Source organism: Nymphaea colorata, chromosome 2 (assembly GCF_008831285.2).
Source record: "Nymphaea colorata isolate Beijing-Zhang1983 chromosome 2, ASM883128v2, whole genome shotgun sequence".
Classification (NCBI taxonomy): Eukaryota; Viridiplantae; Streptophyta; class Magnoliopsida; order Nymphaeales; family Nymphaeaceae; genus Nymphaea; species Nymphaea colorata.
In genome coordinates, this window is record NC_045139.1 from 24344630 (window position 1) to 24365393 (window position 20764).

The 20764-nt window shown below is 38.8% G+C and overlaps 2 protein-coding genes across 5 annotated transcripts; both read right to left on the reverse strand.

Moving 5' to 3' along the window:
- Positions 1 to 28: 28 nt before the first annotated feature.
- LOC116247309 (uncharacterized) lies at positions 29 to 2945 on the reverse strand. Of its 3 annotated transcripts, none has more exons than XM_031619412.2 (4): positions 2772 to 2945; positions 2001 to 2389; positions 610 to 1910; positions 29 to 525 (listed from the first exon to the last, which is right to left on the reverse strand). In XM_031619412.2, the coding sequence occupies exons 2-4, from the start codon at positions 2357 to 2359 to the stop codon at positions 95 to 97; spliced, it is 2091 nt and encodes a 696-aa protein (XP_031475272.1). In that variant the 5' UTR covers positions 2360 to 2389; positions 2772 to 2945; the 3' UTR covers positions 29 to 94. The 3 variants fall into 3 exon arrangements, with proteins under 3 accessions (XP_031475272.1, XP_031475271.1, XP_031475273.1); XM_031619413.2 differs by having other exon boundaries at positions 356 to 525; positions 750 to 1910; XM_031619411.2 differs by having other exon boundaries at positions 29 to 1910.
- Positions 2946 to 14534: 11589 nt separating this feature from the next.
- LOC116248507 (uncharacterized) lies at positions 14535 to 17916 on the reverse strand. Of its 2 annotated transcripts, none has more exons than XM_031621339.2 (3): positions 17557 to 17916; positions 16809 to 17198; positions 14535 to 16722 (listed from the first exon to the last, which is right to left on the reverse strand). In XM_031621339.2, the coding sequence occupies exons 2-3, from the start codon at positions 17165 to 17167 to the stop codon at positions 14895 to 14897; spliced, it is 2187 nt and encodes a 728-aa protein (XP_031477199.1). In that variant the 5' UTR covers positions 17168 to 17198; positions 17557 to 17916; the 3' UTR covers positions 14535 to 14894. The 2 variants fall into 2 exon arrangements, with proteins under 2 accessions (XP_031477199.1, XP_031477200.1); XM_031621340.2 differs by having other exon boundaries at positions 16809 to 17402.
- Between the last annotated feature and the right edge of the window lie 2848 nt (positions 17917 to 20764).

Here is a 20764-nt window from a genome sequence, read left to right on the forward strand (position 1 = left end):
CAAACACTACTCTAAATGTTGCATGGAATTAATAAACATGAAAGCACTAGCCTCAAAAATATATAAACATGTTAAACCAGATGAATCAGTTTCTTCACAATACAAGAGCCTTACATGTTTTTTTGTTGTGACCCGGCCCTTTGCATATACCACATAAAAAAGTTCTTTTGTCAAGGTCAATGGGTTCAATTCGCCTTTTCTTAGGACGACCTGGTGTTCGATGGGCCTTAGGAAGCTCTACCTTCGGATATGAATCATCTACCATCTCAATATTTGAGATAGAACTGATGGAATCCATATCAAGTACAGGGTTGATGGTTTCTGAATAAGTGAGTCTATAATGATCAGAAGTGAAGTACTTTTCACAAAAATCATAAGCATTTCTACCAATGAAACTAAGTGAAGCAATAGCATGCCTACATGGTACACCTGTCAGCTTCCAGTTGAGGCACGTGCATTCTGACTTCTCAAGGTCAACTATGTTACTATGTTCATCAACCACTTCGAACACTGAGGCAGAGGAGACTGAAACAGAAAGTAAAGAAGCACAATTTATCTCCTTGTGCAATTTTTCTTCTGCTCTAGGTGTTAGACTTGTGTTCCACTTACTTGCATCCTCCAAACGTGCACAAATTAACTGTGCTATCTCAGAGCGTATGACTTCCATCAGTTTAAGAACTGGGAAGTCACATGCTTTTGATATCCAGCCATCTATGAATTCTATAACATTTGAAGATAACTGGTTGTACCTCATTCCTTTGAAGAATAAATTTGCCCATAGTTCAGGTTGGAAACACATCACCCAAGTAGCTGCTTCAGGTGACACGGATCTCATGTTCTCAATGCAAGCAACAAATTCATCTTTTCTGCGTGCTCTCGCAGCAGAAAGAAATAGTTCCACCAACACATCTTTAACTTCTTTAGAAGATGTCCGCATTTCCTTCTTCAAACTTCTGGTCAAGTGGCGCAAGCAATAGGCATGCTCGCTATTTTCGAACACTTGTGACACAGCTTCCTTTAATCCATTAGACCTATCTGATACAAATGTTAACGGCATGGGAGATGACAATGCAGACCTCAATTGAAGAAGGAACCAGTGCCAACTATCATAGTCTTCTTCTTCAACTACAGCAAAGGCAATTGGAAAGATTTCATCATTTCCATCTACTGAAGCAGCAACAAGTAGAACTCCCCCATACTTTGACTTCAGTGGGGTACGATCAAGGAAAACCAATGGCCGGCAACCACACTCAAACCCGCGAATACATGCATGAAATGATACAAAAAGACGATGGAAACGATCTTCAGCTGTAGTAGACAATGCAGCAATGCTACCTGGATTGGTCTCAATCAGTTTTTCACAGTAACGTGGCAACTGTTTATAAAAATCCACATCCTTGCCAAGAAGTTGCTCCCTTGCGGTCTCCATACCACGCCATGCTTGTTTATACTTCAGTTTCAAGCCGTAATCCCTATCAATGTCTTTGACGATATCTGACACTTTGTAATCTGGACTTTCATGAAGCTTCTTCTTTATCATATTTGCAATCCAGAACCTTGTTACATGTGGATGGCTCTGTGTTCCGATGACTCTGTCACATGTATGCACATCTTTAAAAACTTTAATCTTGATGACTTTTGTGGTTGAAACTCTAGAAGCATGTATCCTCCATGAACAACCCTCACCTTTGCATTTGGCAGTTACTGAGGTACGATTGTTCTTAACAAGTCTGTACCCGAAATTCTTTGCAATGGCATATTTACGTAGAGCTTCACGAAACTCATGCACATCCATGAACAACTGACCTACACCAGTAATTTCGTTGTCCCATAAAACACTCAATTTATTTGGCCTATCACAAGCGAGGGGTGTTGGGGTTGGCAACTCAACTATAGTGTTCGTAGGTATCCTGCATTAGAAGCGTGTAAGAAATATTAGCAACTCTGTCCAACAAACTAAACCAAATAGCAATTGATTCTGCATGGGTAAGATAAAACACCTGCTTGGAGTGTTGTTGGTATCAGGAGCAGGGTTCAGGGGAACGATCCCCTTTGCCAAGACGTAGATCTCTGGCGAGGGAGTTTCGCGATTAATATCGACCATGCGTCTCAAATCCTTGGTGTTTGATATAGTGATAAGGGTTCGTCTGTTCGTCGGAAGAACATACTTAAACGACAATCCAGAGATATCTCCACCGTGCATCTCTGCAATCTCCGCCTTAAACTCTTCGAATGTCATTCCGCGGTCGACATCCGTGAGATGGGCTTCTCCACCAGTATACGATATGGACCCATCCTTGTCGCTCACAAGCGAACCACCCAAATGGACCACACAAACCAGAGGTGTGTCGCTAGCCATGGGAACTAGAAGCTATCTAAAATCGAGTTGCTGAAAAACGAGAATCATGGAAACTCAAATTCACAAAGAGGCGTAAGAAATACTCAGACATACACACAAAAATTTAATGTATCCACCGAAAACAGGCCAACTATCACTGTTTCCCGTAAAGCACAAGCGAATTTACAGGGAAAATTAGTGGGTGCTCATCAAATTTCAACATTTCCACATTTGGACAAATTCGCAAATGCAGAGAGCTTCTTCCGGCCATCTTTTTGAGCGATTAAGCAAAGGGCGTTCGCAAACGTACCAACAAACGATTAAAAGATACAATTGAAAGAAAAAAAGGGGATTACTAATACATATCATACATAATCTAGGCTTCCTTAAATCCGCATTCTAAAATAATAAACAATTTGATGAGATATCATACCAGAAATGAAGAAATTTTCGAAGATGTGAGACCATTGACGGCTGCGAAATCACACCACGATCGATTCAGGTTGCAGAAACCCTAACCCTAACCCTAGCGCCACACACACACAGAGAGAGAGAGAGAGAGAGAGAGAGAGAGAGAGAGAAAGAGAGAGAGAGATCTTTTTGGAAATTTCCCGACTCAGACCCATCTTTTGCCTCACGTTTTATTGTCAGGTACGGATGTTTCATAAATCTCAAAAGGAATCCTAATAATTTTAAAAAAATGACAAATAAAGCCTCGCAGAGGGAACTCGCCCGTTAAGTCCTCTAATTATGGGCTGGAAATGACCAAAATGCTGATTTTGTTAAAGGAAAAATCATGCTTCCTCTGAGGACAAAAATGGAAAAAGGCGCCCCCCAATAAAAGGTGGCAACATGTTTTGCCATGTTAGCTGCATAACATGGAAAGCGTACCTTCCAGGCTTAGGCGGACCAGGTTAATATTATGGTCTTGAACAAAGAAACCATGTTTTTTTGGGTTCAAATGACCAAATCAGCTTATATATTAAATAGAAGATCATCTTTCTATAAAAGCAAAAGTAAAATTCCAAAAAAAAAAAAAAATCATATAGAGTCACTAAATATACCCCTTTAGTAAAACTTAGGAAGAGGTCTTTACACATTATCTTACTATCTCATGCATCTAATAAAAAAACTTAGTTAAACTCATTGAACATTTAAAAAAATATTTTATGAATATATGCATCATACTTTTTAGAGCATATGCATGAAATGGTAACCTACTCTCTCGAAGTGTGTTGGTATTCCAAAATGAGTTAGGATACCCTCACCCAAATATAAATTTCACCTCAGTGTGTAGAAAAATAGTACTCATGATAATTAAAAATAGCTGCATAGCATCCATGAGAATTAAATTAGAAATGTGCTTTTAATACACTACTAGTTTATTGATACAATTTAAGGGCATGGAAATGTTAAATGAAGATATAGAGAACATCTTGAAAGGTATATGCTCTTGAACTTTTTGTCCAATACAATAATGAGATTACTTAATGATATAACTTGCTAATAAGTCATAAGTAAGGCCATGGCATGTCACTGTATTTGGGGCAAGAAATGATAAAAACAGCTTTGATGGTAAACCTGAAGACCACTCCCTTTGAGGGCAAAAACAAGATTTAAAAAATGAGTTAAAAATATTCCCCAATCAAGGCCCTTAACAAAAGTTATAAGGCGGGCCCGACCATGTATTATGGGCAGAAAATGACCAAAATACCCCCACCAGTTAAATGGAAGACCTCTCCTCTTATAAGGGCAAAAGTAACATTTGAGAAATTTCATCCAATACAATTACCAAAATGCCCTTATAATAAAATGTGAAAGCATGTTAACCGCATAACATGGAAGGTGCCTTCATGTTAACCACCTAATGTGGAAACCGATCTTTTTTCATTTATTTCGAGACCAGTGGAGCTAGACTCGTTGCCACTCAGCGATGCCAGCAACTTCTGCTTCCAGTCTCCATTGTCAGCTAGAATTAGAATCTCCCTGAGAAGTGACACCTCCTCTTGTAGAAGGACCCAGTTTTCAGCAATACTCCAATTAGCTTGCTCCCACAGAGTATCTCCAAAAATTGTTAAGGCCCATTTTTCGTTTTAACTGAACTTGCATCCACCCTTTCTTACACCGTGAAGTAATATGAATGTTAACACATATGTTGCGGCGCCATTTCTATCCACCATACAAAACGCCCATTCTCAACCAATTGCTAACAGCCGCCTGATCAGTGGGACACCATTGCCTGTTTAAGCGCACTTCCACACAAGCTTTCCAAGATGACCAAGTGTCATGCTTGCTAGAGTGTCTTACTTCATGCTTTTTACTGTTTCTCACCTTCCACAAAAACCAAACAATAACATGGAAGACATTCTTCTCGCAGTTCTGTTGTGAAATTCCTTCATGGAGAACGTGAGAGAAGAGAGAGACGGGCAGGAATGGCGAGTTGAATGCTTTCCCCTTTCATTAAATGGTAATAAATATACAAAGGATTTACAACGTTTAGTTTTCAACGGTAGGGAAAAGAAGCCTAATTAGGGAGTGCTAAACAAGGAAGGGAAGAAGGAGACGTGTTGTCTTGAACATTGGAAAATCTAGTCGTTTGGAGTATGCCACTTCTTGGTTCAACGTTCAAGACAACACAACAAAGCTTTACAATTTTCAATTTTATACTAAATTTAACATTCTCCCTCAAACTGGTGTGTAAAGATTTGTGACACCCAGTTTGCATAAAAGATTATTAAAACCTTCTTTCCCAAGCGCCTTAGTAAATAAATCTGCTATCTGATCTTTGCTTCGAATATAGCATGTTCGTATTATCCCTTGAAGCAGTTTCTCTCATACAACATGACAGTCAAGTTCGATGTGTTTTGTCCGTTTATGAAACACTGGATTCGCAGCAATGTGTAATGCAGCTTGATTGTCACAGTATACTGTTACAGGCGATATTTGATTGAAACCCATGTCATGTAATAGATATCTTAACCATGTAATCTCACATACTAGATTTGCCATGGATCTGTATTCCGCTTCTGCAGATGATCTGGATACCATGTTTTGTTTCTTTGTCTTTCAAGATATAGGTACTGATCCAAGAAAAACACAATAACCGGTGACAGAACGTCGTGTTTGTTGACACGCGGCCCAATCTGAATCGCAAAAAGCACTTAATTGCATATTGTTTTCTTTGTTCATAAGAATGCCTTGGCCAGGATGCTTTTTGAGGTAGCGAATGACACAAAATGCTGCTTGTAGATGTGGTAGTCTGGGTTGCTGCATGAATCGGCTTAACACATGTGCAACATATTGTATGTCTGGCTGAGTAATGCTCAAATATATTTGCCTCCCAACAAGTCGACGGTATTGAGTCAGATCCTTAATGAATTCTCCTTGTTTGATCTCTAAATTATGCTTTTGTTCCATAAGAGTATCGGCCGGTTTTGCTCCCAAAAGACCTACTTCATGAATTATGTTAGTTGCATATTTTTGTTGGGAAATATATATACCTTTGGCTGAGCAAGCAATTTCAATTCCTAGAAAATATTTAGGTTTGCCCAAATCTTTCATGTGAAATTTTTTGCATAAGAAAATTTTGAAATTGTCAACTGCCTTTTCTGTGTTGCCCGCAATTAATAAATCATCAACATATATTAAGATAGCAATAAAAATTTTACTGCTTCTAAATGTGAATAATGTATGATCAGCTTTGGATTGCGTGAACTCGTATTCTTCAAGAGAAGTTGAGAGCTTGTAAAACCAATTTCTTGGGGATTGTTTCAATCTATAAAGAGATTTGTGCAATTTACACACCTCATTCTCCCCCTGTTTTGCATATCCTTGTGGCATTTGCATATATACTTCTTCAAGCAAGTCTCCATGCAAGAATGCATTATTAACATCCATTTGGCACATGATCCAATCTTGATTAGCTGCAATGGTGAGAAAGGTATGTACCATTACCATCTTTGCAACTGGTGCAAAAGTTTCGTTGAAGTCTAACCCCTCTTGTTGAGAGTATCCTTTAGCTACCAAACGAGTTTTATATCGTTCAATAGATCCATCCGATCTCAACTTGATTTTGTAGACCCATTTGCTCCCAATTGGTTTTACTCCTTTTGGAAGCGTCGTAATGGTCCAAGTTTTATTCTCTTGAAGTGCACGAATTTTGCAATCCATGGCATCTTGCCATTCCTTGTACTGCACAGCTTTTTCATACTTTTGAGGCTCAGATTTAAACATAAGAGAGGTGAGAAACGCAAAATGTTTATTAGAAAAATGTTGAAAAGAGATAAACTTGTTCAACTCATACTTTGTTCCTTGTTTACGACCTGACATGAGAGGGCTATTGGTTGAAGGTGAGGCGAAGATTGTATAAAAGTAGTCATTCAACCAAGTTGTGGGCTTTTTGACCCGAGCGGATCTCCTAATGGATCCGAAAGTCTAATTTGGATCAAGAGAAGGGTTTGGCTCGTTGGAATCTAAGGATACAATGAAGTCTTCTTGTTGTCTAATGGATCCGGGTGTTGGATTTGGATCTAGATCAAAAGACGGGTTGGAAGTGGTGGGGTAAAGTAGGTTCTTCTAGATGTTCTCTATCAAGATTCAAAGGTTCTTCGATCTCTAAGTGGGTTGTATCTAGTGGTGTGCTAAGAAACGTTCCATTGGCATCTTCTTGATAGTTAACTTCATCATGATTGTAAGGTATGGGTAAAACAATATTATTTTTGTCATTCTTCTTGTTTTGGAAAGGAAAAACATGTTCGTAAAACACAACGTCTCGACTAGAAAACACTTTGTGAGTTTCTATATGTATGCTTTTTGCCCCTCAGGATATCTAATAAATATGCATTTGGATGCTCGAGGCTCGAATTTATCCTTTTTGTGACTGGTGTTAGTGGCGTAGCATAGCGACCCAAAAATTTTCAAGTGTTTAATATTGAGTTTTTTCTTAAACAATATTTCAAAATGAGTTTTTCCATCAAGTTTTAAAGAGGGGATACGATTTATCAAATAGGCAGCGGTTAAAATGCATTCCCCCCAAAAACGTATAGGAAGGTTCGATTCAAATTGAAGAGCCCTAGCAACCTCGATGAAGTGTCTATATTTACGCTCTACTACACCGTTTTGTTGTGGTGTAGCAACACAACTATGTTGATGGGTAGTCCCTTGATTTTGTAAAAATTCTTTCATTTCGAGTGAGAAAAACTCAGTCTCATTATCTGATCGTAATGATTTAATTTGGCAATTAAATTGGGTTTTGATTAAGGCGAAAAAAATTTTCATGACATGGAGCGCTTCAAACTTATGCCTCATTAAGAAAATCCATGTGGCATGGGAAAAGTCATCTACAATACTAAGAAAATAGTAGGCACCAGAAATAGTGGATTAGGAATAAGGGCCTCAAATATCACAATGAATCAAATCAAAAGGATGAGTTGTAGAAATATCACTCAAATCGAACTTAAGTTGTGTCTGTTTTGCATGATGGCACACATCACACATATGATCATTTTTCAAAACAAGACTCAAATCTAAATTTTTGTTCACTAATTTCAGACAATAAGATGAAATATGACATAATCTCTTATGCCAAAGTTCATGCGAAGAAATGGAAAAATAGGTGTAAGCACACGTTGGTTCTTGTTGGAGAACATAAAGACGGCCTTTCACCTCACCCCGACCAATCGTCATCTTCGATGCCAGGTCCTGGACAACACAATGATCAGAAAAAAAATTTACATAACACTTTAAATTTCTAGTAAGTTCACTAACAGAAAGCAAATTGACTTTAAATGATGGTATGCATAACACATTGTCCATTTCAAAAGACGACATAGATATCTTGCCCATTTGATGATAGAAGAGTTCTCCCATTTGGTAATGTCACAGGTACATTACACGTTTTTAACTCATGGAGTGCATGTGGATTAGAGCATATATGTCGACTGACTCCCGAATCAATAATCCAACTAAGAGAATGTAAATTAGTTGAGTCATTGTTACCTGTGTAAGCTATATTACCTGCAAAATTGATGTTGGCCAGCTGATCCTTCACCAAAGATAGAAGTCTGTGATATTGTTCAATGGTGAAGGCTGGTGCAATGCTCCTAGTATAGTGTCCTCCACTGTCTTGACCAAAGACGTCGTTAGAAAAGCTGGGTTTCAGATCTGGTTTGGTCTGGTTTTGACTGACGTTGCCTGCAATATTTTGCTTAAAGCTGTGATCATAAAGACGGTGGCCTGGTGGGTACCCAATCAACTTGAAGCATTTCTCTTTAATGTGTCCAACACCTTGGCAAAAACTGCAGATTGGTCCGGTTTGTCGTCCTCCTTTGTTTCTTTGGAAACCAGCACCATTCTCTCATTGGAACCTCTTTTCTTGATTGATTTTCATGATAGTTGGGGCAGCGGTTCCTTCATTTGTAGAGCTTGAAAAACGTGCTTCCCGTTGCTTTTCTTCTTGTAATGCCATAGTCTAGACTTTATTGATATTTGGGAGAGGGTCAATAAGTAGAATCTGCCCTCTAATGGAATTGTATGAGTCATTTAGACCCATAAGAAATTGCATGACACACTCTCTTTGGATTTGATCCGAATATACCTTCATGGCACCACAAGAACAAATAAGGATGAGAGAGTAGGAACCAAGTTCATCCCAAAGAGTTTTTAGTTTAGTATAATATGACGCAATGGGCATAGTATCTTGTTGTAGACGGCATACGGAACTTTGGATTTGAAAAATCTGGGGAGCAAGACTTTGTGTGAAGCGCTCTTTAAATCTTGCCAGACTTCTCTAGCATTAGTCGAGTATATGATGCTTGCTAAAATATCCTTAGTGACAGAATTCAAGATCCAAGACAATAACCCACATACGATGGTTAGGATCACTTTTGTTTGGTTCTATAACTGAACCATCTATGAAGCCGATCTTATTTTTTGCTGAGAGAGCATTACCATGGCTTTACTCCATGTTCCATAATTTTCTCCATTAAAACTTTGAGACACCAAAGCATTTTCAGGACTATCGGAATGATGAATATAAAAGGGATCAGATAACACCTGGATATCGGCATCATTGATGTTGAGATCTCCATTATCACCCGAACAGCCATTGTTGATCTCCATATGTGCACTTTCTGCCATTAAATTCAATGCTCTGATACCATGTGAAATTCTTTCATGGAGAACATGAGAGAAGAGAGAGACGGGCAGAAATGGCGAGTTGAATGCTTTCTCCTTTCATTAAATGGTAATAAATATACAAAGGATTTACAACGTTTAGTTTTCAAATGCGACTTCTTGGTTCAACGTTCAAGACAGCACAACAAAGCTTTACAATTTTCAATTTTATACTAAATTTAGCATCTGTAAAGCTTTGTGTCTGAACCATCTGCCATGCCACCAGATGAGATTTTGTTTAACATCTCCCACCATCATCCCTCCTTGCCCAAATTTGTTCAAGACAATTTGCTAAATTGCTTTAGTTTTTCCAAAACGGAAGAAAAGGAGCTCTTCAGTGTCCTCCTCCTCCTTCCTTCCCACACAAATAGCAACGAGAGGCCAACTGGACGCTTTACCCGGCTGTCAAGCCTCCCTTCAACCACCACATAGACTGTCCACGACGCCCTCGGAGGGGCTCCTCTATGCCAGACGAAAGCTCTCCACGACTCCTCTGTCCTATTCTTGTGAATATCGTCCCACAGACGCCATTGAGGAATTCCTTCCCACCCACCACCGTTAAGCTGGAGATCATCCGCTCCAAAAACCACAGAAGTTTGGAAACTCAACCAAAATGCGAAGTGGCTCACAAACATACCTTGCTCCGAAATTAGCTCTTTGAAAGAGCAAGCTAACGTGCTTTCAATCAGAGGAAGAAGGCTGCCAGGGACCTGCTTCACCATCACCAACGGCTGGCCCATCCAGTTATGTTTCCAGAAGTTGGCCTTCTCCCCCAACTTAACCACCCAAAAGATAGCACTCCTGATGACATTCCAGGCTTTGACTTTGCATTTCCACCCTGCAGATCCCTTCTTCCCCAAATTATAATCCCACATACTACTGATGGTGAGATAGACGATCCCTAACTAACTCCTCCCACAACGAGTTGCCACTTAGAGCCTTCGCGGCAAGGATAGCCAAATTCGCTACGTTGACATCGCGAAACCTCCTCAACCCAACTCCTCCCTTCGAGAGGGGAGCATAGAGCTTCTCCCACCCAATCAAGTGGAGAAACTTGCGGTCCTCTCCGTTAACCCACAAAAAACTGATGCACACCGACTGCAGCCTTTTGCAAGTGTTTGGCGGAATCCACATGCATAGGCTCCGATAGGACGGCAGGGCAGAAAGAACATGCCTGAAAAGGCACAACCTTCCCGCCTAGGCCAGAAGCCGCTGCTTCCAAATCGTTAAGTTTATGATCTACCTTAACCATAAGGACTGAACATTGCGCTTCCTAAAAGTCCCCCACTTGCAACAGGACCCCAAGGTAATAGACTGGCAGCACAGCACGGCTCCAGCCAGTCTCACGCTCAATGACTGCCATCTTCACCTCCGACACATTGAAGAACAGGATGCAAGTCTTATCTGGATTAACACAGATCCCCAGTCCATGTTCAAGTTCACGCAAACACCTGCAAAGAAACTTGAAGCTCCTCACTTGACCTGCAACAAAAAGGAGAACGCCATCCATAGACGAACAGATCAGCCATTTCTTACTGATAACCGGGACACGAATTTTCTTAGCCAAGACTTAAGCCTCCAACTCCGCGAAACAATCTTCATGAGGATCAGAAACACATACGGGGACTCAAGGGATCTCCTTGCCTCAATCCTTTCTTTGGGCGGAACCAAGCACCTTCGCTCCCATTGATCAGAATGGCAGAAGAGACCGTGGACACCAGCATCATAAACCACCCAGTCTATTTCGGGCAAAATCCCAAATAACTCATTCCCGCCTTCAGGAAGCGCCCGTTCAGTCTATTGGATTTGAACCTCGAATCCCATTTAAGCTGTCTAGCCATCCTGTTGCGCTAAACCTTTGAGGCAATTGTTATGTAGTGTAAAGAAAAAAAAAATCCATCTTTCATCCTTGAGTAAAACAAGCTTTTACAATTGTAAGGTGATTGAAGAATTTCAATTATTTAATTTTTTCCTCCAAAAGTTTTGCCATTATTTTTTAAGTTGTCCTTATTAGTTTAGCTGGTGAATAATTAGAGCAAAATCCTAAATTTACTTAAGGTCCTAAAGAAACAATAAGCAAAATACTCACATTAATTTTCAAATGATATTTACAATCATTTTCTTAATGGAAAAGTTTCTCAAATCAAAATGGTTTATCCTCTCAAATGATATTTTAAAATTTGCTCATCCAAAGGTCTTTAAGATGTCAATCTTCAGTATTATTTTCAAGCATCACACCACATTTAAGGTGAAGAAGATATTTAAATAAAAATGAAACACATAAAAAAAAATAAGCATAACCTTTGAATTAATTACCTCCTGTAATTGTAAAGGCTCCGAAAACGGCCAGTCTTCTGTCTTCAAACAAAACCTTATTTTTTTAAAGCACTTCAAAAACCAAAATAAAATTTTAAGATGCAAACAGTCTAGGGGTGATTATAGATTAAAATACTATGTATGTTCATAAAGTTGGTCTAAATCCACATGAATTCAGTGCAATTTTGGAGGAAGGGAACATTTTATTTGGAGCCATAGTTAAAATATCATATTTAAAATCGGATTTAACTTCAAACCAGGATGGGTATTGATACACGTTCCAACTTTCATAACGTGAAAATTAATTAAGATAGAATTGCACTATAAAAACTTCATATAAAGCATGAATCTGGAAACCAACTGCCTTTCTCTCCATGTAGTCGAGATAATGTAGGGTATTATTTTGTAAAGCTATACATGTATAGTGTTTTATGTCAACAAAAGCTTTGAATAAAGTAATAATGTGCAAAAGAACGTGAAAAGGGCCAAGTTAAATGGTCTGATTTTTATTTTTATACTATAACTTTTGAATATAGAGAGGATGTTACAGATTTCTGTAATCATGTCAGTAGATACTGCATAGTCACATAAAACATGTTTTCTTTGAAAAAAACGCGAAAAAAACATGAGAAATTAAATGGCCATTTAGAACTTAAAAAAACATATTTTTTTGAAAAAAAAAACATTAAAAACGAAAAAATGTGTTCTTAATGCGTTTTTTAGTGTTTTTCGACCTTTTTATCACTTTTTTCAGTTTTTTAATGCCAAACAGTTTTATTTTTTTTCATTTTCTAGTTTTTAACTGTTGCAAATCTACTTATCTTTTAATGTTTGTGTTACTAGTTTCTCACTTACTTTATTTTTCCTTCATTTTTAGTTTTTAAAAATTTGTATAAAAGTTTACCATATTTTTCCCTTTTTTTCAAGTTTGCTGTAATATACCTAAGCAAATCCTCGCCGTTTAAAATTTCGAAACGTTATTTGTAACTGTGGTTCTTCATTCTCGTTCTTATTGTCATTTGTATCACCTTCGTCAAATTTAACATCCTTGCCGATATATTCAGTTTATGTTTCCAAAACTCTCTCTCAAATTGGTAATTCTTCCTTCAAATTGACCATTCCCCTTCAAACCAGCAAGAACTCCCATCCTTTAACGCCTAAAATATTTACAAATAAGGAAAAGAAACGGCCTTAAAATCCAGTTTGAAAAAGAAGGGCTTGGACCCTATTTCCATGTGTTGACCCTGTATCATATGATATGGGACAGTATCGCTCCGTATAGTAAGATTCAGGGTATGTATTTATAGGATATGTAAATTACACATAAGATCCATCACCTTTTTAAGATATAGGCGTTGTATCACATCATATTTCTTAATAGATACAGTATGAATAATATGACGCCGCTCCATACTTACAACACTGATCGAAACAATAGTAGAAACAGAGCCTAAAAATTTTACGAAACCCTTGTGCTAGAACTGCCAAGTTTCAGGCGTTGCTTCTAGATTAAATACATCCTCAGTTGGAAAGGAAAATTTTCATCATGGGACCACTTTTATTATAATCTCAGTATACACCTCAAAGTTCTGAGTTTTCTGACAGAAGCTTCCATTTCTCTGACAATTCTCAAATAAAAGCCTACTTTATCCTTGTCATTTTAACCCAAGATAGAATATCAACTAAATGTCATTCTTTTCTTTTCTTTCTGTAAAGGTGCAAAACACTCTTTAAGAAATTATGAGATTTGGAAAACATAAATTTTCACGTGTTTAAGGCGCTGCGAGTCCTGTTTGACAATTCTCATAAAAATTGAATCTTGTGTCGAGGAAAATGCAACTATGAGGTCCGTAATTGAAATTATGATCGAAAGGTGGACCCAGATATGGAGACGCCGCTAGTTCAAAATTTAAACATCCATACATTGTACCCATAAATGACTGCTTCTGATGAATGCATGCCGTAAAGGTTGACTTGTACACTTGACTAATGGTCCTCTTGCAGCCATCAAGTTGCACGATGTGATGAGTTCGGTTCTTCCGAAAATAGACTAGTCCCTCTGCAGGCGAGTAGTTAAAGATTCTAGTGCAGAAGAAGAATTACATCTTGGCTTCTATTTTCATCTTGGGCAGCTCCCCGTAGCTGGTGTCTTGGAAAATTGATCATAAACAGTAGCATAAGTAGAAGCCATTACATTTTCAGTGGTGTAACAGACATTAGCTGAACATTCCCCACCTCTTACTTTTACTCGGAGAAAACTATAACTGTTAGTAAAAGCAAAAATCTAATAATAACATTCAATGTAATTTGAGATGAGAACTGAGGTCGTTCAGAAATTCACTGATGTTTGGGAGATTGGCATGATATGAGAACAGAGAGAAGATGACCTAGGATCTCCTATTTTTAGCTAGATCTTCCAAAAAGGTGCACTCGACAACTCTGCCCCCATCATGCACTTCATATATAATCCTACTGCCCTTCTTACCTTTGAAGTTAGAATCAAAGACCGGACTAAAGCCTAGCAACACTAATTTGTCGTCCACGATAACTGATTGCATCTCAAGTTGAATGCCATTTTCAGATACAGATGCATACTGAACAGAAGCTCTGTCTCTTGATGCCCAGACATTCTTAAATTTCACCATGATCCAATTAGAGAAGAATGGAATGATTGTTCGGCTACTTAACTACAGTCGCCATTTCAGCATAAACGAAACAAAAAGAGAAAAATATTTATTACTAGATATGCATGTTACTAGTAAATCAAATAAAATGAAGGCCTCACAATTCATGAATTTCTTCATAAAGCAATACTCCTCCTCAACATAACTGAAGCAGAACTGCATCAGCAGCGCCAATTTAAGTAGTCAGTCATAAAAAGCCTAAATACGCTAACTGTATGGAAAATATACAATGGCAAAAAAGTCCAAAACCTGAAGCATGTGGAACACATATTAGTTGCTTAACATATGAACAATTGGTTAATAACTATAAATGTTGCAAACTGTCTATCAATAAAAAAACCTAGCCTCCAATAACTTATATATAACATGTCAACCCAGAGGAATCAGGATGTTAGCAATCCAAATGCTTTACATGTTTTTTTGTTGTGACCAGGCTCCTTGCATTTACCACATAGAAATGTTCTTTTCTCAGTATCATGTAATTCCACTCGCCTTTTCTTAGGACGCCCACGTTGACGATGGATCTTAGGAAGCTCTACATTTGGATAGGAATCAACTACTGTTTCAGCATTTGAGACAGAACTGATGGAGTCCACATCAAGAACAGGGTTGATGGACTCTGTGTATGTTAGCTTATAATAATCGGAAAGGAAGTACCTTTCACAATAATCATAAGCATCTCTTCCTATGCAATTAAGTGATGCGATGAGATGTCTGCAAGGTAGACCCATAACCTTCCAGTTGAGGCATGTACAGTCAGACTTCTCAAGGTCAACTATATTAGTGTGATCATCAATCACTTCAAATACCAAGGCCGAGGAGACAGACACAGAAAGCAGAGGTGCACGATCAATTTCTCTCCGCATTTTTTCTTCTGCCTTAGCTGTGAGTCTTGTATTCCATTTATCTGAGGCCTCCAAGCGTGCACGGAATAGCTCCACTATCTCACTTCGTATAGCTTCAACCAGCTTAAGAACTGGGAAGTCACATGCCTTTGTTATCCACCCATCAATGAACTCTATGACATTTGAAGCCATTTGATTGTATCTCGATCCCTTGAAGAATAAATTTGCCCATCGTTCAGGTTCAACATCCATGATCCATGTAGCTGCTTCAGGTGACACAGATCTTATGCTTTCAATGCAAGCAACAAATTCATCTTTTCGGCATGCTCTTGCAGCAGCAAAAAATAATTCTACTACCACATCCTTAACTTCTTTGGGATACGTCTTCATTTCTTTTTTTAAATCCCTTGTCAAATACCTCAGGCAGAAAGCATGTGTGCTATCCTCAAACACCAAGGGCACAGCTTCTTGCAATCCCTTATGCCTATCTGAGATGAATGTCAATGGGCGGGAAGATGACAATGCAGACTTCAATTGTACAAGGAACCAATGCCAACTCACATATTCCTCTTGTTCAACTACAGCAAATGCAACAGGAAAGATTTCATCATTTCCATCTAGCGAGGCAGCTATAAGTAGAGTCCCTCCATACTTTGACTTCAATGAGGTACCATCAAGGAAAAGCAGTGGCCGGCAACCATGCTCAAATCCATGAATACAAGCACGGAAGGATACAAAAAGGCGGTGAAAACGCTCCTCATTTGTAGTAGCTAAGGCGGCAATGCTACCTGGATTGGTCTCAATCAGCTTTTCGCAATAACGTGGCAATTGCTTATAGAAATCCACATCTTTGCCAAGAAGTTGCTCTCTTGCAGTCTCCTTACCACGCCAAGCCTGTGAATAATTTATCTTCAAGCCATACTCATTGTATATGTCTTTTACAATATCCGAAACCTTATAATCTGGTATGTCTTGAAGCTTCTTCTTTACTGCATCTGCAATCCAGAACCTTGTTACATGAGGAGGATGACTCTGTGTCCCAAATATTCTGTCACATGTATGTACATCTTTAAACACCCGGACCTTAATGATTTTTGTGGTGGATACTCTAGAAGCATGTATCCGCCATGGACACCCCTCACCTTTGCACTTTGCAGTCACACGACCACGGTCATTCTGAACAAATTTGTACCCAAAATTCTTTGCAATGGCATACTTACGAAGTGATTCGCGGAAGTCATGCACATCCTTGAACAACTGACCTACACCAGTGATTGCAGTCTCCCAGTAAACGCTCAGCTTATTGGGCCGCTCCACATTGCAAGGGATGGGTGTTGGCAACTCAACTATGGAATTCATACTTGCCCTGCATTACAACATGTCCAACGCGTTAATACTTCACCCCATGAAATGAATCAAATCCATGGGAGTCTGTAAGAATAAGATAAGCACCTGCTTGGAGTGTTGTTGGTCTCAGGGGGAGGGTTGACAGGGACGGCCCCTTTTGTCAAGACGTAGATCTCCGGCGAAGCCGTGTCTCTGTTCATATCAACCATGCGCCTCAAGTCCTTATCATTCGAGATTGTTATAAGAGTTTTCTTGTTCGTTGGTAGGGGATACTTAAAGGTCAACCCAGAAACATCGCCACCGTGCATCTCTGCAACCTCCATCTTAAACTGATGGAAGGTCATGTCGCGATCGACATCGGTGAGATGCGCTTCTCCACCAGTATACGAAACCGATCCATCCTTGTCGTTAACAAGGGTACCACCCAAGTAGACGACACAGACCAACGGCTTGTCGCTAGCCATGGCGAACTAAAATCTACCTACAATCAAATTACTGAAACAAGATTGACATCAGATCAGAATCCATCGGCATGCGCGCGAAAAATTAACATGTAGATCGATATGTCCATCTGGTTCAATGACCAATTAGCGTCAAACGAGAGAAGCTTTCTTGAAATCCCAATCTCCTAGTGAGAGTTCATCAAATGTCAATGCTGCACCACTTGGGTGACGCCCGAATGAATGAAAATCTCTCGTCCTACCAATTAACGAAAGAAGCAGCAAATAACAAGAAAACCGCAGAGCTAAAGAAAAAAGACATTCAACACATGACATAGAATTTCAATAGTCGGAGCTAAGTGATAGAAATTTCTGAAAAGAAAACAAAAACTACACCGAGGTGAATAACCTACCACAAGAAACGAAGTCACTCCCGGAAGATTTGGGACGATATTACGGTAAAAAAGAATTATCTTCTCGGGAAGAAGGAAGAAGACCACGAACGCCTGAAAGTGGTCACCTCCATGGCCAGATTCAACATGCCACAGAAACCCTAACCCTAATGCCAGAGAGAGAGAGAGAGAGAGAGAGAGAGGGAGATGAGACAGAGAGTCGGGGTGGGATCTGCGATATGTTTCCGCGTTTCAGTCAACCGCCGCGCTACTGCTGATAGTGCCATGTATTGACTTGGGACAAAACATAAGCGCAGGAATGAAGGGGGCCCTCACCGGCAGGCCTGAGCTTTGCCGGCGGGTTCTGGACCGACTGGGCCTACTGGAATCGACTCTTATTGTGTCCCCGGTTGGAATGAGTGTCAGGCGTGCCGGTAACAGGTCAGTGAGCAAAGTGATCGAGCCAGGCGGCGCCCGGGTCTGACGGCACAGGGCTCTTAGACATGGCCGTAAAACTGGTTGCCTAGTGTACAGCCTGAGCTTTTTCGCTCCTTTGGAAACCTTCAGTCCGGCTACGTGCATGGAATAGGAATGTCGAAGAATTTAAGTATCAATTTTTTTTTAAAAAAAAATATGGGTATTGAGATTTATGATCTAAAGATGTTATGACCATTGATTTCTTGATCTTTAATAAGATCTCGTATCATCCATATCTTTAAACTCACTCATTGGAGGGCCAAAAAATGCACTCTTAAGATAGGGAACTGTACAGTGGTATATAATATTTAGAAAAGTTAATGCTGCCATGTGCCAATATGATTTAAAAATTTGTTGCTAAAAGGACAATAAATCAGCATTAAAGCCATCATAAACTATGCTGCATTACATATCATGGCTAATACCAATTTAATGGCTATCTTTTAGAGACAAAATTTTAAATTTTAATTATCTAATAACATCCGACACATGGCATCTTTAAACTCTCTTATGACATTCAATCATTTGTCCATTGCATGATTATGTAACCTTTCAGTTCATGTTTGGGTTTGGTATTTGACATTTTAAGTAGTGCAATCCTTTGTATTATAGTTGATTTCTGAAAAGGCTTTAGTGAGTCTCGAGAGGTGGTTAGCACATTGGTGTGATCAAGGAGAGTGAGTTCTATGTGCCACCCTGTGTGGATCCTTTTACTAACACATCAACTTTTAGTATTGACTTTTGTGACAGAAAGCATATTTACTTTAATGCTCGAACATTGCATGGACTCAGTAGACATTTTTAACATACATTTGATCGCATATGAGACAATTAAATGGGCGAAACTAAATAACATGTTCCATAGTGTCTGAAATAATGAAAGGAGCTGGACCAAATAATGCGTCCAATAGCGTCTAAGACAAAGAACCGGCAAGACACATAATGAAAAGGATATGAGATAAGGAAAGGAGCAATACCAACTAACACGTTCCAGTGTCTGAGATTATGAATCGGGTCGTATAGAGTTTGAGATAACAACGTCCGTAATGAGATAACAAAATTTTGAATTTTATAGCATTTGAGATAACGACAAAGGTATAAGATAACAAAATAAGTCTTACAGCATCAACAACGAAAACGGTCTATGATAACGACAAAGGTATAAGATAACAAAACAAGTCTTATAGTATCTGAAATAACGATATAAGTATGAAATAACGACAGCGGTATGAGATATTTAAAGGGGCAAAAAAAAAAATAAAGACACTTCTTTGACGTACAGAGAAGTATATTGGTCATAACAAGCTATATATACAGACTTACAAATCATTCATGGCTTTGCCATCGGCATCCATCGATGCACCACTTGGCATGCAATTTGGGGGGTGGGTGAGGTAGGGGGCAGCTCCTGCTCTCGTTTCCCACTCACCTGAAAACACGTTATAGATGGTGATTTGCAGTATCGAAAATATTAATGCATGGTTTTTGTACCCCACATGATCAAGAGTGATCTTTCCTTCTATAGTTTAGAACAGCTTCATCTAAATGGACTTAGTTCTCATAATGTTGACGTTCATTTGGTTCCTTTATCTTTTATTTCCCATTGTTCCCGGCCCATTCCCAACAATGTAGGGCTTATAGCTGTGCTCATGCACTCTAAGGTGAGAGAGAAAGATTGGTAGCCAAAAACAGGAGTCATTTGCTCGAGCAGTCTGTATTCTTCATGAGTGTAAAGAAGGATGGAAGCTAAAAGTTAAGAGACCACAAAGTTAAGGGACCATAAACGATGCTGTTATGGTCAAGGATTGATATCTCATTCCTGCTATTGATATCAAAGGGAGTACTCTTATGTTGGCGTTGAATCCAACTCAAGCCAGAAGACAGCGGGTCTACAGTTGCTTGGTAATTGTTTTATAATCGGATATTCGTATTAACTGATGGCCAAGCAAATACTCTAAGGTGTCATGCATGGGAGGCAGAAATTTTGGGTTGAAGAAGACTAATTCGATAACTTTTATTCCTTTGAGAGTACATATAAACAAGCAAAGAATTGAAGTTGCCCACACCAGCACTTTAGGGATGGCAAACAATCACATTTAAATCAGATACACCCTTAACTATATCCACCTTTCGGGAATATTCACATGTTTGGATTCAAATATGAATGAAAAAAACTATATCCGAATCCAAATCTGAAATCTGATCTCATAGTCTGAATCTGGTTTGAATATGATCTGTACATTCATATCCGAATCTGAATCCAAATTTTGAATTGAATCTAGTAGATTTTCAAAATGTAAGAGCATTGGATATATGATATTTATTAAAAACTAAATTTGATCTGAATTTGAATGTGAAACTGATTGGATATTTATATACATCCAAGTCTGACAAGATATCATTTTTTAAACCTGAGTCCAATTTGATTCCTGAATCAGATATTATCTTTTTTTCTGTATCAAATTTTTTTTTTAGAACAATGCAGTCAGATGTCTAATTCAAATCGAATATATTGTCATCCCTACAACCATCATCTAGCTCCACCACTGATCACATACACATTGGGATTATGTTTGACAAAAACTCATGGTGACTGAAAAGGTTGCAAAGAGTCATGTTAGTTCTAAATAAAATTTAAGGTGCTAATTCAACAAATTTAATATTCAACATTTGTTTCTTCTATCATTTGATTACATAAGAACAACAATTACATATGGAATTTATGCAAAGCTATGGCTGAGTATGGGCTTCG

What these genes read in the sequence shown, in the direction of transcription:
- LOC116248507 (XM_031621339.2), bottom strand. Translation starts at nt 17,167, where the DNA reads ATGGCTAGCGACAAGCCGTTGGTCTGTGTCGTCTACTTGGGTGGTACC. An exon ending in ACCAACAACACTCCAAGCAG is followed by an intron (nt 16,723 to 16,808) that starts GTGCTTATCTTA and finishes GTTGTAATGCAG; the next exon opens with GGCAAGTATGAATTCCATAG.
- LOC116247309 (XM_031619411.2), bottom strand. Translation starts at nt 2,359, where the DNA reads ATGGCTAGCGACACACCTCTGGTTTGTGTGGTCCATTTGGGTGGTTCG. An exon ending in ACCAACAACACTCCAAGCAG is followed by an intron (nt 1,911 to 2,000) that starts GTGTTTTATCTT and finishes CTTCTAATGCAG; the next exon opens with GATACCTACGAACACTATAG.